Raw genomic sequence first — 15,610 nt, 5'->3', positions numbered from 1 at the left:
ATTTAAGAGAGAATACTATTTTTATGCTTTTTCTAGTTAGAGATAAACCGAATTAACAAATTTCTTTTTATTAGAACTGAATTAACAATCGGAATATTTTTTTATGGACAAATTAACAAATGGAATAAGTGCAGAAGCTTCGATATTTATGAGAAAAAAAAAGATATAAAATGGTAATTTTGAAATTTTGACGACCCAGTTTTTGGAGGGACATTCGTCCTAACTGTAAAACGGAAGGGACGTAAACGAAACGATGGTTTGAAACAGTTGAGAGAGAGATAGAGAGAGAGAGAGAGAGAACCTAACCTCGGTGCTGGGTCTGGTGTAAGTAATGGCTGCATGATTTAGAAATAGAGAGATAGAGATCGGGGAGCTAAAACTGGGCAATGTCGACGCCGAAGCCGAGGCAGAAGCTGGGAGGGGTGTTGAGAAATTCGATGTGCGGGCGAGGAGGAGGAGGAGGAGCAGAGGATCAGAAGCCCCCGAGGGACGATGGCAGCCATTACAGCCTTACCGCCGGCCTTCTTCCTCCTCTCGGGGCCACCGCTTTCAAGACTCGCCACGTCAAGCTCCGACCCTTCATTGTCTCCCCATTTGATCCCCGCTACAGGTTCATTCTTCCCCCTTTTCCTCTCTTTCCTTCTCCCTTTCTCTCTCATTTTCTTCCTTTGATTGTTAAATAATCGATTGAATTACCATTTCTTCTCCTGTTGAATCTTTTGCCATTTTCTTTTGCGGCTATGTTGCTTCTTTCTAGGATTCAAACTGCTCGTTTTATATCGTGGTGTACTTCAAACGATGTTTGTTTTATTTATTGGAGATGAAATGATCTAGACACGCCTCTTTTGACTGATATTGCAGACTCTGGGAGACATTTCTGGTGTTTCTAGTCTTCTACACGGCATGGGTATCTCCGTTTGAATTTGGGTTCCTTGAGAAACCAAGGGGACCTCTTGCTGTAATCGATAATGTTGTCAACAGTTTTTTCGCCGTTGACATTGTATTGACTTTCTTTGTGGCATACCTGGATAAGGCTTCTTATCTCTTCATTGACAACCGGAAACTGATTGCTTGGAGGTACACCAGGACTTGGTTGGCATTCGATGTCATCTCTACAATCCCTTCTGAAGCTGCTAGGAGTATATTGCCCCCGGCCCTACAAACATACGGGTACTTCAATTTGCTCCGCCTCTGGCGTCTCCGAAGGGTTAGTAAAATGTTTGCCAGGTAACTGGGAATTCCCATATCGACATTTCTACACAATATTGGGCTCATATTAAAGGCCAGATCTCCATCAAAGTTGAAATTTTGAAAATAAGCTAGGTATCTAGGGTGCAAATTGAAACTTTTGGTAGTTTGGGATGCAAAGTGAAAAATACTTGGTTGTTCGTGGGTGGAAAATGTATTATCTCCTGAAGAGTAATATAATTTAAAAAGGATGCAGTGTCCATTGTTTAGTTGAGAACAAATTCCATGATGGTCAATACAAGGAGACTCATCTCCTTAAGTCCCCTGAGGGTAAACATGAAGGGGCACAAATCCCTTCATACTCATGTATCTATACACTTGGTTTTCTGGAGTTGCTTTTGGAATGCAAGCTGGCTGTATTCCCTAATGTCCCATATTATGCATCAACCTAAAGTAATTTCAGTGCATCATGAAAGAAGTGGCCTCTTTTTCTCTTAGGAGTTATTTTTCGTCCCCTCCCTCCTTCCCCAGATTGTCTATTTACAGTAGTTGCTCATGAAATTCTCTTCTTTGATCATGTCAGATTGGAAAAAGACAGGAAATTCAGCTACTTTTGGGTTCGATGTGCAAAGCTTATATGTGTCAGTATCTGCTATCAATATCTGGTCATTTCCATTGAAGTGTCGAGATTCTCAATAATGATATATATATCTTATCGTGCTTTTGCGGCCTTCTAGGTTACTCTCTTTGCAGTTCATTGTGCAGCCTGCTGCTTCTATCTTATTGCTGCACGAAATACTGACCCAAGTAGGACATGGATCTCACTTATCTTGGAAAACTTTCATGATCAGCGTTTGTTTGTCCGATATGTGACCTCGGTTTATTGGTCCATTACCACTCTTACAACCACTGGCTATGGTGACTTGCATGCTACGAATACCAAGGAAATGATATTTGATATCTTCTACATGCTTTTTGATCTTGGTCTAACATCCTATATTATTGGAAATATGACAAATCTGGTTGTCCATGGGACCAGTCGAACGAGGAGATTTGTGAGTAAATTCTTTCCTAATACTATTTTCTGAGTGGATAAATGCTTTCCTGTGTCAGAATGCTTTTTTTTTGGTCAAGTATGGTTCAATTGGCTTTGGGGAAAACCCTTTGTTTCATGCTACTTTTCCTAGAGGATGGATTTTCTTTCTCCATGATGGTTGTAAGAAATTTGAGCTTCTGAAAGGTGCTCGAGTTAGATAAGTGAATCACTTAATTAGCTAGAATGCCACTTTGCCCTGCTTGTTGTTGCAACTTCTAAGTGAATGGCCCCCGATTCGACATACAAATGAAATCTACTCTCTCATATTTGTAGTTTCTACTTTCTATTGCAATCTCTTGTTACTTTACTTGACTATGATATTGGCAAGGGCTTATAAGCTTGTTTATAATCGTCCTAGCATAATGAGTTTCTCCCAAATTTATAAATAACCCTTGCGAACTTTTCAATTAAATGAGCACCCATAATTTGAGATCTCTCGAATTTTTAATTTGTTTATTTTAGCGGTCTCATTTGTATGGAATTTCAGAGAGACACCATTCAAGCGGCCACGAGCTTTGCACAAAGGAATGACCTACCTGTTCGCTTGCAAGAGCAGATGCTTGATAATATATGTTTGAAGTTCAGAACTGATTCAGAAGGGCTGCAGCAGCAAGAGATTCTTGATTCCCTTCCTAAAGCCATTCGTTCTAGTATCTCACACTTTCTCTTCTATTCACTTGTTGATAAGGTGTACTTGTTCCGTGGGGTATCACATGACTTGCTTTTCCAACTGGTAATGCTGCCAACTTTGTTTCATAATCTTTGATGGTGTTTTCATGGGGTATCAAACTATGTTTTTAGATTTAACAAGAAAACGGTATCTAAAAGTTCCAACCACCAACTGGTCTCCTTTATATTTCGCACACTTTGTTTAATTTCTGTCTTGATTTCTTGTATTAAAGGTCTCGGAGATGAAGGCTGAATATTTTCCTCCCAAAGAAGATGTGATTTTGCAGAATGAAGCGCCCACTGACTTGTACATACTGGTTACTGGTGCTGCGGTAAGAACTAAAATCCCATTACGAAAGAGAAACTGTACTTAGTCATTAAACTCTCTCTCTCTCTCTCTCCCAGGAACTCATTGTGGGGAGAAACGGAACAGAAAAGGCAAGTAAAATGATAGATATCTTTTTATAATTTTTTCACCATTTGCTTCACTGCGGTGTCTAGGAGTTTAACATGTTCTAAGTAACGGATGGTTGCAGACTGTTGGCGAGGCTGCGACGGGAGATGTTATTGGTGAGATAGGCATGCTCTGTTACAGGCCCCAGCTGTTTACAGTACGGACCAAACGATTGAGTCAGCTGCTGCGTTTGAACCGTACCGCTTTTTTAAATATAGTACAGGCAAATGTTGGAGATGGGACAATAATCATGAACAATCTTCTTCAGGTTAGTAAAGGTTTTGGCGCCCATTCACTTCCTTTTCCCTTTTTAATAGGGGTGGGGGAGGGGTGTTATTTGATATATAAACTACCAATACTCATTTCTTTGGGTTTCTGTATCTCCTAATATTACTGTGTCTTTCTTTGAAATGAAATGAGTGGTTTCTTGGGATAGTTTTCTTTCTTTGAAATGAAGATGAGGGATGTTACTTCAAGGAATGAGGCTAAGTTGGACACCTTGTTCCTCCCATTATTCCAAGTGCTTCAGTCATACAACACAACAATTTAATTATTTGTGTTTGATAATAATAATAATAACAATAATAAGATTTTGAAGAAAAGATGTACAAGTCTAACTAAATGATAGTTGTACGGTTCAAGAGGAGGAATATTTATCTTCTTTATCGATGGAATTTTTCATTTGATGCAGCATTTGAAAGATTTGAGGGATCCACTGATGGAAGGAGTTCTAATAGATACAGAGCATATGCTTGCCCAGGGCAGGATGGGTTTGCCTCTTAGTTTATGCTTTGCAGCAGCCAGAGGTGATGATCTACTGCTGCTTCAGTTGCTGAGGCGTGGTTCAGATCCAAATGAAACAGACAACGGAGGACGGACTGCACTGGTGTGGAGATCATCTTTTCTATACGCATTTTTTTCCTCAAGGTAATCTTTGAATCAGAGGCTGAGCTTTCTTTGCTCCATTGCAACAGCACACTGCAGCAGCTAATGGAAGTGAGCATTGTGTAGTTCTACTTCTAGAGTATGGAGCAGATCCTAACATCAAAGGTATCCTCTAGTGTGTGGCAAAATATGTATCCCTTGATACATTTGCGTGTTCTTATAATCTTTTTCCTTCTGCTCCTCTAGGTTCTTTCTAGGTCGATTTTATACTTTCTTAATATAGATTTAGCAAATTGGGAAGCCAGACTTGATGTTAATTTATAAAATAGAGATTAAGCTGCATTTGGTTTCCAAACTTAGTTGAGCCAGTTGAATTTAGTTTAACTTTAAACTAAGTCTAACATCCAAATATCAAATTCTTAAATTACTAAACTTATATCAACTCAAAACTTTTTTACATGTGGAACCCACAATCTTTCTCAACTTAAAACATTTTTATATGTGGACACATAACCTTTTTTAATTTTTCATAAAAGTATTAAATTCATCTTAACATTCAAATACATTTTAAATCAATTTAGATGGACTCCACGTAACTTTCTCTACTACTCAACTCATTACTATTTATAAAAAAATTTTGAGCTCAGCCCAACATCTAAACGCAGCTGTAGATAGCCGATTTCATATATGGAATATTTAATTGACTTGAGTTGAGCTTATATTGGAGAAAACATTGCCGTTTATTGCCAATGACCTTGGCGTGTCGCTTCCCTCCATCCTTACGGACGGTGGGGTTCCAGGTTCAAGGTTCTTTACCCTGTAACTGAGGCTGCGTGCCTCTTCAAAATCTGCCCAAGAAAAAAGAAGAAACATTGCCGTTTCTCTGTATAAATTGGCTTTCATCGTTATCTATTCTTTCTTTTTTGCAGATTCAGATGGCAGCATTCCCTTATGGGAAGCAATATCGGGGAGGCACGAATCTGTGACTAAACTTCTCATAGACAATGGAGCAGAGATATCGTCTGGCGATGTGGGTAATTATGCACTCGCTGCTGTTGAGCGTAACAACTTGGAATTGCTCAAGGACATTGTCCAATATGGTGGGATCGTGACACTGCCCAATAGCAATGGGACTACAGCTCTTCATGCAGCAGTATGTGAAGGAAGTACTGAGATAGTTAAGTTTCTGTTGGACCAAGGAGCCGACATTGATAAACCAGATATAAATGGATGGACCCCTAGGGCTTTGGCGGATCATCAGGGCCATGAAGATATTAAGGACTTGTTTCAGAGCAAGAAAGAAGAGATCAAGAAACCACCAGCTATCCCACCAGTTCGAAAGAAACCAGGTATGTCATTCCTTGGGAAGTACCAGAGTGAGCCCACAATGCTTCCATACGTCCATGAAAGCCTTCCAGCTACCCGGGAGGTGACATGGTTAGATAGTCGTCCAAGGCGAAGGGCTAACAATTTTTGCAATTCACTTTTTGGGGTCATGTCTGCTGCTAATTCTGGAGCTGCTAATGCTGGTGAGTTTGCATCTTGATCTGTTTTGCATACTTTGTTAGGATTCCTCTGAAAATTCTATCACCTTCCGAGTCAGAATATCATTACCGTGATTTGGGTGTCATACACTGGTGTGGTTAACTTCGGCCGTTGTCAATATATCAAGATCATGTACCAAGCTAAAAACTTGATTGAGGAATCAATAAATGCATGTTTGAAATAAGAAAGCACATACTGTCAATTGAGAAATATTCAGAAATCCTTTCAATTCTTTTTTAATATAAATAAACGATCTCGAATACCGTTGGTTTATATTAAAATGAGCCGAGCTGAGTGTAACTTGAAGAAACTGTAAATCTTGTCATGTAGTTGATGCTCATTTTGTGATCTTGAACACCTGCTGTTGATGCTCTTAGATAAATTTAAGTGACCATTAAGTTTCCAATTGAAGTATTCACAGAAAACTGAAACTTCAAAACATGCAGGTGGAGGAGAACTTCTTACATCTGCGGCAAGTTTTGGCAGTATGCGGAGTATGAACAACTTCCCAGCTAGAGTGACTCTTAGTTGTCCAGAGAAAGATGAAGTTGCTAGAAAGCTTGTGTTCCTGCCTCATTCCCTTCAAGAACTACTTGATATTGGTGCCAAAAGATTTGGGACCTCTCCAACCAAAGTTTTAACTAAAGAAGGAGCTGAAATAGAAGATATAGAGCTTATTAGAGATGGTGATTATCTTGTTCTAGTTAGCGATACAGGAAGTGAAAAATGCCACACGACTGATCAAGAGTTGGGGTCCTCCTCCGAGAGTCGTTAGGGCAGTTATACTTCTTACAATTGGTGATACAATACTCCACGAGCATTTTGAGCCAAGGGAGGGTGACAGACGTACATTGAATTTTTTCTTCTGATATTTCTTTCTTTCTTTCTTCTGATATTTCTTTTCGCCTTTTTACTTCCATATTTTGTAACTTATTTCTTTGAACACCTATATAGATTTTGGGGGGTTGTTAGAAGAAAGCCGAATTACAAGTGGGATTTGGGTTTCCTGCAATGTAAGACAATTACAGACGACAGCTTATAAAAATGTTTCTTACTAGCAATGAATCTATACCGTACAAATTCGTTTGTTGTCTCCTTAATGGGAAATTCATTGTCTGGGTATCTTCCATTAGATTCTGAACTATCTTGTCCTAATCTTGAACTTCTGTTGGCTGCTGGCAATAGCCTTAGCGGCCATATCCCATCCTATCTTTCAAATTGTTCCAAGCTCATCTATCTAGATTTAAGCAAAAACTTATTGTCAGTCAAGGAATCTGGGAGAATTATTTCTCTCAAATAACAAAATCAATTTTGGGTAATCATTTGGGTAACAAAGGCCTTTGTGGAAATTCAATTTTTGGAGTTCGACCTTGCAAAATTGTTCTTAAATATATTCTTCCAATTATTTCATCAGTAATAATATTTGCAGCATTGGTTTATATGCTGAGAAAACACCGGAAAAGTAAGATGCAGAATCTAAGTTCACCTAGTATGGTACCTATGTTGGAGAATAGAATGATATCGCCGAGGGACCAACAACTTTTGTCAAAGCAACTTGCTTGGAACTAGAGGTTTTTCCTATGTGTACAAAGGGATCCTTTCTGACAGGACCATTGTTGCTGTCAAAGTTCTAAATTTGCAATTAGACGGTGCTTTCAAAAGCTTTGATGCGGGATGCAAGGTTTTACGAACAATTCGGCATAGGAATCTTGTTAAAGTCATAAAGTCGACGAGTCCAAATTAAGGTTCTGTAATTCAGATGTAAAATGATGAGAAGCAGCCGAATCTGGAAACCAAGTATTCATGCTAGATGAAGCTGGAGTAATGGCCGTATAATTAGCCGAGAGTGATTGAGGTGGAGGAGATTGATAACACTGATCAAAGCGATAGTAACAGGTAACCGCAGTATGACCCCCTTTTTGACACACTTGACAGACAGATTTGTTGGAAAAAGGAGAGAAGGAAGGTCGGGGTCCAGGAAGAATTCCACGACCATTATGACGACCACAGCCGCGACTGCGAGAAAAATTATTACGACCACGAGAAAAGAAGGAGTTACCCGATGATGGTGTTTTGACAGTGGTATTGGCCGTGATGGAGGTACCAGATAAGAGAGTGTTGGTTTGATGAGAAAGGTGAGACTCATAGTTTAAGAGATAGCTGTAGATCTGATTTGAAGAGAGTGAGTCAGGTCGTGTTGCGAGAGAGGTGACCAAAGGCTCATAATCTGTGCCAAGACCAGCTAAAACAACGATGGAGATTTCAGAATCAGCTAAGGGATGGCCCACAGCATTCAAAGTAGCCGCAAGAGCTTTCACTTTGTTGTAATAGTTGGTGATTGAGTCATATCCCTTTTTTATAGTGGCGAATTTAAATTTAGTGAGTAAGATGAGCGGTCGATTTTGCTGCAAAAAGGTCAATGAGTGTTTTCCAGATCTCAGATACAGTAGAACAATCTAGAACTTGAGCTAAGACCGAATCAGATAAGGAAGAGTTAATGGCCGAAATGACCAACTGATCTTGATGAAGCCATTGAAGATGAGCAGGATTAGGAAGATCAACAATGGTGGCAGGCGGCATGGGAAGAGAACCATCAACATGTTCGAAGACTTGATGCCCCTTCAAAAACGGCACTATTTGCGAATTCCAAAGGAGAAAGTTTTCAATGGTGAGTTGAATTTTTACAAAATTACTAGCAGAGTTAAGAAGGGAGGGAGAATTAGAAGTATTGTTTGATTTTGATGGAGCCATGAGTGTAAAACTGAAAGAAGAAGAGACAAAATATATATATATATATATATATATATATATATATATATATATGTGTGTGTGTGTGTATGAAGGACTCGGATCCGTTAGGCTTGTGATACCATGATAAGACAGAGGAGAAAATGCACGCCAAGTGCTTGAGGAAAAGTTTCCTTAGAACAGATTTGTATTCCCACATCTTTTCTACACACTAATATTGTATAGAATGAATTGAATGACCACTAATATTGTGACACCTAGCAAGACTATTTATTTTCTCTGTTACAATGTGATTCGGCAAAACCATTCTCCAATGCTCTAGAATCTTCATGCTTTTCTGAAGGTGATGAATGTGCCTTATTACTAACTTAAGTTTCTTTTAGTGGATATGCGGCAAGTATAGTTTCGTCCATCCTGGAATTAGGCATGAGGTGCTCTGAAGAGTGGGATAAAAGACCTGAAACGAAAGAAGTACTTACCGCACTTAATAAAATCAAATCCACTGTACTTGGAAACAGAAACAGGGGTGTCCGAGGTCTTTGATCCCCATTTTGTGTGGGTTTTCCTTTTGATTCCAAAAAGATAAAGACTTGCGTGTTAGTAATGTTATATGTAACTTTTCATGGTTAAAGACATGGCTTAAGACTTCCTAGCATCTTGTCATTGAACATTTTCGTCGATCTTCTTCCTTCTCCATGTGCTTTTTTCGTTAAGATAATTTATTTTATCGTTCCACGTAGAATGAAGAAACTGCATGATTAGCTTTCTTTCTTCTACCATTTCTTTTGCCTTCTGCATAATTCTGACTTACACTGGTTCTTCTGAGTTTGAGCCTGCCTAGTTTACCCAGAAGAGAAAACAAATAAAATAAAAGCGGCCTTGGTTTGAAATTACCAATGCCATGCCAAGAAAGATGGGAGTCCTACTTAAATGTCAACATCTAATCTGATTTTTTGCATAACAATTTTTGTACAAACTCGTGTGCAACTAATAGAATCCAATAAGAAATTGATAAAATTCTAGTAATCAAATTTGGAAATAAAAAAAAAAAAAAAAAAAATTAGCTACATTTTGTCACATGATTTGCTAGTACAGCAGCAATAGGCAAATGAATGGAGGGCTATATGAGGAGCTCACTGTATACATTCTAATGTTTTTTCCTACTGAAAATGAAAATGCTTTCTTCTCTCCATTGCTTCCTCATCTTTCCTTTTTTGTTTCGTTTGGCTTTTGTATTTTTTGCTGGTGGTTGTGTAGATATTATGTATTTCTGATATCATCTCCTCTTAGCCGACTATCACGAAGAAGACTCCCATTTCACCCCATCTTCACAGGACCATGCTCAACTCTCATTATTACAAGCACAGTTTATATCCCAACACTATATAGAGGCTTTCATTGCATTCGGACACCATCTGGGTAAACCTGTAAACAATCCCATTTTCTAACTTACAGATGCATGAAACTATATTTACAATAACACAAAAGAGACATTTGGTATATTACCTAAAACAACCTTTCATCACTCCAGCTTACGGTTCTAAGCTTGACCTCCCCTCTATTGGTTGTCATCTCATCCAAAATCTCCGCATCATGGAATCCTAGTGAACTCTCCTCACTACTAGAATCAGGCAAGTCTTTTGCCTGCCCACACTTCTGTAGAGACCTTATTGGTTAGAAAATTGTAAACAAAGAACTTTAATGGGATTAATAAACTAGTCTGCAAGATAAATCAGAATGGGAGGAACCATAAGCATACCGTTATTGAGTGGCTTCGTTTATGCTGTGGGGCACCAGGAATTTCTTCATACCCAGAAGCATCCAGTTCCTTAAGATGGCTAGGGTCAAACAGCTTGGGAAGCAGGCGCTGTCTGATGCTTATGAGAAGGAAGAACGGCAATGGGAACAATATTCCAGCTACGGGTATCCACGTCACTCCAAAACAGACCAGAAAATACGCTAATTGGAAGAGTGTAAATAAAGCGATGGATTTGAATGGCACGGACTCCACATAGGAGGCATGAGTGCCTTCCAAGATTCTGCCCAGCACAATGCCACCATAAGAAAAGAATTAACAACAAAAGAACTAAAATCAGTTTTTTTTCTTCAGTTTAGCAGATATGGAATAAGTCATCTTTCCCTGAAAAACCAGCATGTATTGGATATGGACAAGAAATTGGCACCTGCCATTCCCATGAGACATCCTACTGCCTCCTTCATGAAATAGATTAAACAATAAAGTCTAGTTTAACAAAAGTTCCGTACCACTTAGAACATGACTTACTTGTAACGACGTCTCGGGGAGATGAAGAGGAGTAACATCCTTTCCCAGAACTGATTCCCAGGGAGGCTATCAATGGCCATGTAGGCAAAGTATCCCCATAGAACTGAGGTAGGTATCCTTTTGATTACCGAGATAGCACAAATTAATAGGCCCACGAGCAAAGACTGCAATAAGTTGCTCGCTCTTTGCTCATTAACCCGGACAGGCAAATAAGCGTCAATGTGTTTTTCCGGATCAAATTTGCCCTTTGCATCTCCCTCATCATCAGCTTTCATTACAGCCTCCTTCAAGTTCTCCAACTCTTTGGTCTACAAGAAAATCCACATGAATATGCCTATCAGAACCTATAAAAGCTCTCTCTCTCTCTCTCTCTCTCACACGCAGGCATGCATGCAAAGATTATATAAGCCTAGCACTTACAGTTGGAGCTGTGTCCATTTCTATGAACACGGCTTGCATCGTTCCATAGATTTCAGAGTTGCTTGCTTGTTGTTTAATACATTCCTTGGCATGCTTTACCATCTTCTTTCGAATCAACTGCAAATCATGGCTCATATCGTATAAGAATTTAATGAGTGATCTTGGCTTTACCAATGAAGAGAAATCTCTTGACATTTACACCAGCCTACCTGCCTCTTGAGAACTGCCAGACTTTTGGTGTGCATGGGGGACTGCGGGAGGACTCCATTTGAAGGAGGAAGTCCAAGCAACCCACAAATGATAGTCTGAAACCGTGGAAATTCAACATCAACTTATAAAAACAAATGTAAGTTCCATAGAAGATTACAAAGTAAGGAATTGAAAAACAAATAGAATGTCCCATTATTCGGCTACATACCATTATTCCAAGCAATAAGATATCATAATGGTATGCAGAAGGTTTTTGGAGATTAAACTCATTCTGTTGTGCCATCTGAGAAGAAACACTGTGGTCAAAGAAGTATAGGCCTGCTATCATCATGGCCGGAATAAAAGCAGCAAAAATGTACAACGGTGGGACCTTTCCCATATCCTGAAATTCCAGTGAATAAAGTACTAAATAATTCAGTGTATAACCGACACTCTGAAATTTGAACTTATATGGTAGATAATTCCGTGTATAGTTGGTGAGTTTTTTTTTTTTACATGGTAGGTTATTACTATCTCCTTGCCTTGAAGTTCTAGAAGGCAATTTAAAGATAATTTCGTACGTACCTATATAAACAAATTATTCATCAGAATTTTTAGTACCTTGATTACTGTCCAATGGTACAATGATGCAGATTCCCAGGGAAGTGGACAAAAGAGCCTCCTAGGAACTCCATCCGGAACTTCTCCTGGTACAGCATAAGACAATGCTGACCACAACATGACCATCAGGGGAACCCCATAGTCTGCAATGAAACCTCGGAGCCACCCTGAATCCAAGATCGTAAGATAGTAAAAAGGAGAACTAGATCTAATTCAGACAAACTTCTGTAAATTGAAGAAGCAACTGAATTTCATTTCATTTCATTTACCTGTGCCATAGAACCATGATCTTGCTCTCCTGCTCTTACATGCAGTGAAAAGTAGACCAGAAGAGAAAATGATGGCAAGCAACCCATTTGTATACAACCATTGGAATTGATATTTTTCTAATGCCCGATCTTCAGATTTGGGAACACTGAATTCACTGATCACTCCCTGTGAATTGTCAAATTTAGTATCCGCTTTAACAAAATCTACAACTTTTTTTTTTCCAGTAAAAATCAGTCAATACCTTAACAGCTTCTTGCATAAAAAGAACAGCAATCAGCATGCTAAAAAGTTCTCCTGCTATCCTCGTAAATTTAGTAATGATGGTACATGCATTAAATACCGCAAGAAAAAGCAACAGGAGGCCCGTCCAGATGCAAACCCTGTATAATATAGGTACCCTCTTAAAGATACGAACCATATATGCCTATTCAGAATTCTATTAAAACATTGAACAATCCAGATAAAGTTGACAAAGAATCCCATACCACCCAGCCCAAGCTAAAAACAGCTTGCTCCCCAACCCAGGCCGTCCTTTGCTGAAGTTGTACAAATAAGTGTACATTATAACTGTGGGTTCTGCAACTCCTAAAATCAATAAAGGCTGTCCCCCAAAAATTGAGTGGATGATTCCACAAATAGCAGTAGAAGCTAATGTTTCCACTGCGCTTAAGCTTCCATCTGACATAAAACAAGCATAAGCTGGGGCTCAAATTCATGAAAAGACCAGGAAATATTTAGACACTTTGCATTAAAAGTAACCTCTACCTGTTTAAAATTTTCGTGGTAATGAGAGAAAAAAGTAATACCTGTTTCTCTACTCAGTTGCTCCCCAAAGGCAATAACGGGGAGAGCAGAAGCGAAGAAGATGTAGGCAGTTGGTGCCAATATCCTGACATTGATTAAATGATTGATCGATGAAAATTATGAGACGCCAGAAGAAGAAAATGCAATTCCCATCGTGTTATTTGTCCCAGAAAAAAGGGGATTATACCTGATGCCTGGGCAAAGTGCACAAATCCAATCTTCTTTATAGCATACAGCCCTTCCTTTGATATCTTTAATTATCCCGTTGAATGGAGTTCTGACGTTTTCCATTTCTGATGCCATAGACTGTGGAATTTAGATTCATCAACTGGTGCGTTACATTGAACAAATGCAAAGATGCTAGCAATCCATTTATCACAGCACATTATAAGGCTATATAAATTAAATCAGTGAATTTCACCAAGTTGGATGAGTTGCTATTTAAGGGGAAGAAAAGCATTATATACATAAACCAGCATACTGCGAGATTTTCGTGGATCCAAACGTGAAGAAAACAAAGAAAAAAAAAACATTCATACCTCGATCCCTTGGAAAAAAGAAGAAAAGAAAGAAAAACTCATAAATCTGAAAAAAAAGGAGATTAAACTGCGTGAACTCTGAGAACGGTAGAAAAAAAGAGAGAAATAAATCCATGAGTTCCACATTTCCATAGATGAAGAGCCTCAATACACTGATCCGTTGTTGAGTAACCAATAAAAAAGAAGAGACATTGCGGAGGAAAACAAAATCAAATCCCAATATTTTCTTTTGTTTTAGATTCAGAGGAGAAAAACCATGATTTATTTAAGAAATGTGGCATTGATACGATTCTCTTGCCGAATAAAGCATTGAATGACGTAAAACTCTGTTTTCCCATGGTATTTTATGAAATCCACCCGATATTTAACGAAAAATACATCATGCGGATCCCCATGCACGTAAATACTTTCACGTTCGTACAAGAACAAAGTCCTAATAATCGTACAGTCAATTAAAAATAAAAAGTAAAATAGCCAGAAAATCATATGTAGCGGAGCTTTGCAAGGGAAGAAAGAGAGAAGAAGGAACAGAAAAAAGAATGAGTACATTTTCCGATTCAATGCAAAACTAATATACAAACCTGGAAAGATAGAAAGAAAGAAAATGTAGGAAAATCCCGCCGCCGGAGAGTCAGATTCCGGTGGGGGTGAGCCGTAAGGGTAATCCGTCTCTCTGTCTCTCCCCCTCTCTCTCTTTCTTTTTCTTTGTCTCTCAACCTCTCCCTCTCTCTATCTCTCTCTCTCTCTCCCCTCTGTCTCTGGATGCGAGAAACGCGGAGTGAAAGGGAACGGGTGGGAGAGTCCGAAACAGAGAAGGCAGGATTTGTAGGAGTCGAGACGGGGGTGGGGTTGAGTCTAGACGTGGGTGCTGCAAGATGGGATTGATAACGTGGCTATATATGATTCGGACACCACGTCGGCGGGGTTCTTTGTTGCAATGCATGGCTCCAATGGCGCGTACGTAAATTTGTCTGTTCGTCTCCTTGCTAGCAACTGGAATGTCGCGAGCCAATATTACTTATTTAGCAAATTTCTGCTTATATTTTGACATTGTCGCTTCTAGATCTAATTATTATTAGAAATATTGCACGTTCTCACCTTCCTCCTTCGTAACTCGTGAGAATAGTTAAATTATGTTATATTCGAAGCATTTATAATAGATAAATTTTGCTATTAAAAATAAATTCACTCGATTTTGTTAAATTGTAAATTTATTTTTATCATAAAATAAATTTAACTTATCATGTAAAGTTTTGAATTTATTTTTAAGAAATTTTTTTATGATTCAACACTTGCGAATCTAAATTATCTTCTAAAATTTGAAAAGAAATAAACATGAGCTCTATTTAAGTTGAGATTCCCGTTAATTATGGATATTATTTATTATTATGTTTGGATTCAGAGTTGATATCAACTCATTTTATCTAATCATTATAAATTTCTTAAATTCTCACACAAAATATAATAAACAATTTAACTATAAATTCTAAAATAATAATATATTAAAAAATATATTTTTTAACAATAGTTTATTCAACTTCTAACTTTCATATCAACTTATTTTATCTCATCTTAAGTAACCGTTTGAAACTTGGATTGAACTAAGATTAACTTAATTCAGTCTAATTTTAAGCTGAGTTTAACATTCAAACACTCAATTCTCAAATCATTAAAATCATCTCAACTTAATATCTATTTACATGCAGAACTCACAATATTTTTTAACTCAATACCTCTTTACACGCATGACTTACAATATTTTTTAACTCAACACTTCTTTATATTCGGATACTCATAATTTTTTTTAATTTTTTATAAATATATTTAAATTCATCTTAATATTTAAACACATTTTAAATAAGTCTTATAAAATTTTTTTCATCATTTTAATTCATTAT

General features: G+C 38.1%; 2 protein-coding genes across 4 annotated transcripts; one reads left to right on the top strand and one right to left on the bottom strand.

Moving 5' to 3' along the window:
• The first annotated feature begins 197 nt into the window (after positions 1-197).
• On the top strand, positions 198-6,898 carry LOC109001807 (potassium channel AKT1-like). The gene is made up of 12 exons (XM_018979239.2): positions 198-610; positions 862-1,227; positions 1,772-1,829; positions 1,926-2,243; positions 2,772-3,017; positions 3,187-3,285; positions 3,359-3,391; positions 3,490-3,675; positions 4,099-4,293; positions 4,382-4,457; positions 5,222-5,821; positions 6,284-6,898. The coding sequence occupies exons 1-12, from the start codon at positions 387-389 to the stop codon at positions 6,610-6,612; spliced, it is 2,730 nt and encodes a 909-aa protein (XP_018834784.1). The 5' UTR covers positions 198-386; the 3' UTR covers positions 6,613-6,898.
• Positions 6,899-9,382: 2,484 nt separating this feature from the next.
• On the bottom strand, positions 9,383-14,560 carry LOC109001806 (probable boron transporter 7). Of its 3 annotated transcripts, none has more exons than XM_018979236.2 (14): positions 14,294-14,560; positions 13,361-13,479; positions 13,176-13,258; positions 12,855-13,047; positions 12,611-12,749; positions 12,369-12,534; positions 12,100-12,266; positions 11,708-11,782; positions 11,499-11,594; positions 11,290-11,406; positions 10,870-11,177; positions 10,345-10,624; positions 10,092-10,241; positions 9,383-10,010 (listed from the first exon to the last, which is right to left on the bottom strand). In XM_018979236.2, exons 2-13 carry the CDS (start codon positions 13,474-13,476, stop codon positions 10,092-10,094), a joined length of 1,890 nt encoding a protein of 629 aa, XP_018834781.1. In that variant the 5' UTR covers positions 13,477-13,479; positions 14,294-14,560; the 3' UTR covers positions 9,383-10,010. The 3 variants fall into 3 exon arrangements, with proteins under 3 accessions (XP_018834781.1, XP_018834780.1, XP_035551279.1); XM_018979235.2 differs by having other exon boundaries at positions 9,384-10,010; positions 11,708-11,881; XM_035695386.1 differs by having other exon boundaries at positions 9,384-10,010; positions 11,708-11,881; positions 13,361-13,466.
• Positions 14,561-15,610: the final 1,050 nt, after the last annotated feature.

This window comes from Juglans regia, chromosome 11 (genome assembly GCF_001411555.2).
Source record: "Juglans regia cultivar Chandler chromosome 11, Walnut 2.0, whole genome shotgun sequence".
Classification (NCBI taxonomy): domain Eukaryota; kingdom Viridiplantae; phylum Streptophyta; class Magnoliopsida; order Fagales; family Juglandaceae; genus Juglans; species Juglans regia.
This window is presented reverse-complemented; position numbering and strand designations above follow the sequence as displayed.

What these genes read in the sequence shown, in the direction of transcription:
- LOC109001807 (XM_018979239.2), top strand. Translation starts at nt 387, where the DNA reads ATGTCGACGCCGAAGCCGAGGCAGAAGCTGGGAGGGGTGTTGAGAAAT. An exon ending in GATGTGCAAAGCTTATATGT is followed by an intron (nt 1,830 to 1,925) that starts GTCAGTATCTGC and finishes GCGGCCTTCTAG; the next exon opens with GTTACTCTCTTTGCAGTTCA. An exon ending in TTCTGGAGCTGCTAATGCTG is followed by an intron (nt 5,822 to 6,283) that starts GTGAGTTTGCAT and finishes CAAAACATGCAG; the next exon opens with GTGGAGGAGAACTTCTTACA.
- LOC109001806 (XM_018979235.2), bottom strand. Translation starts at nt 13,476, where the DNA reads ATGGCATCAGAAATGGAAAACGTCAGAACTCCATTCAACGGGATAATT. An exon ending in GCACTTTGCCCAGGCATCAG is followed by an intron (nt 13,259 to 13,360) that starts GTATAATCCCCT and finishes AATCAATGTCAG; the next exon opens with GATATTGGCACCAACTGCCT. An exon ending in ATCATGGTTCTATGGCACAG is followed by an intron (nt 12,267 to 12,368) that starts GTAAATGAAATG and finishes TCTTGGATTCAG; the next exon opens with GGTGGCTCCGAGGTTTCATT.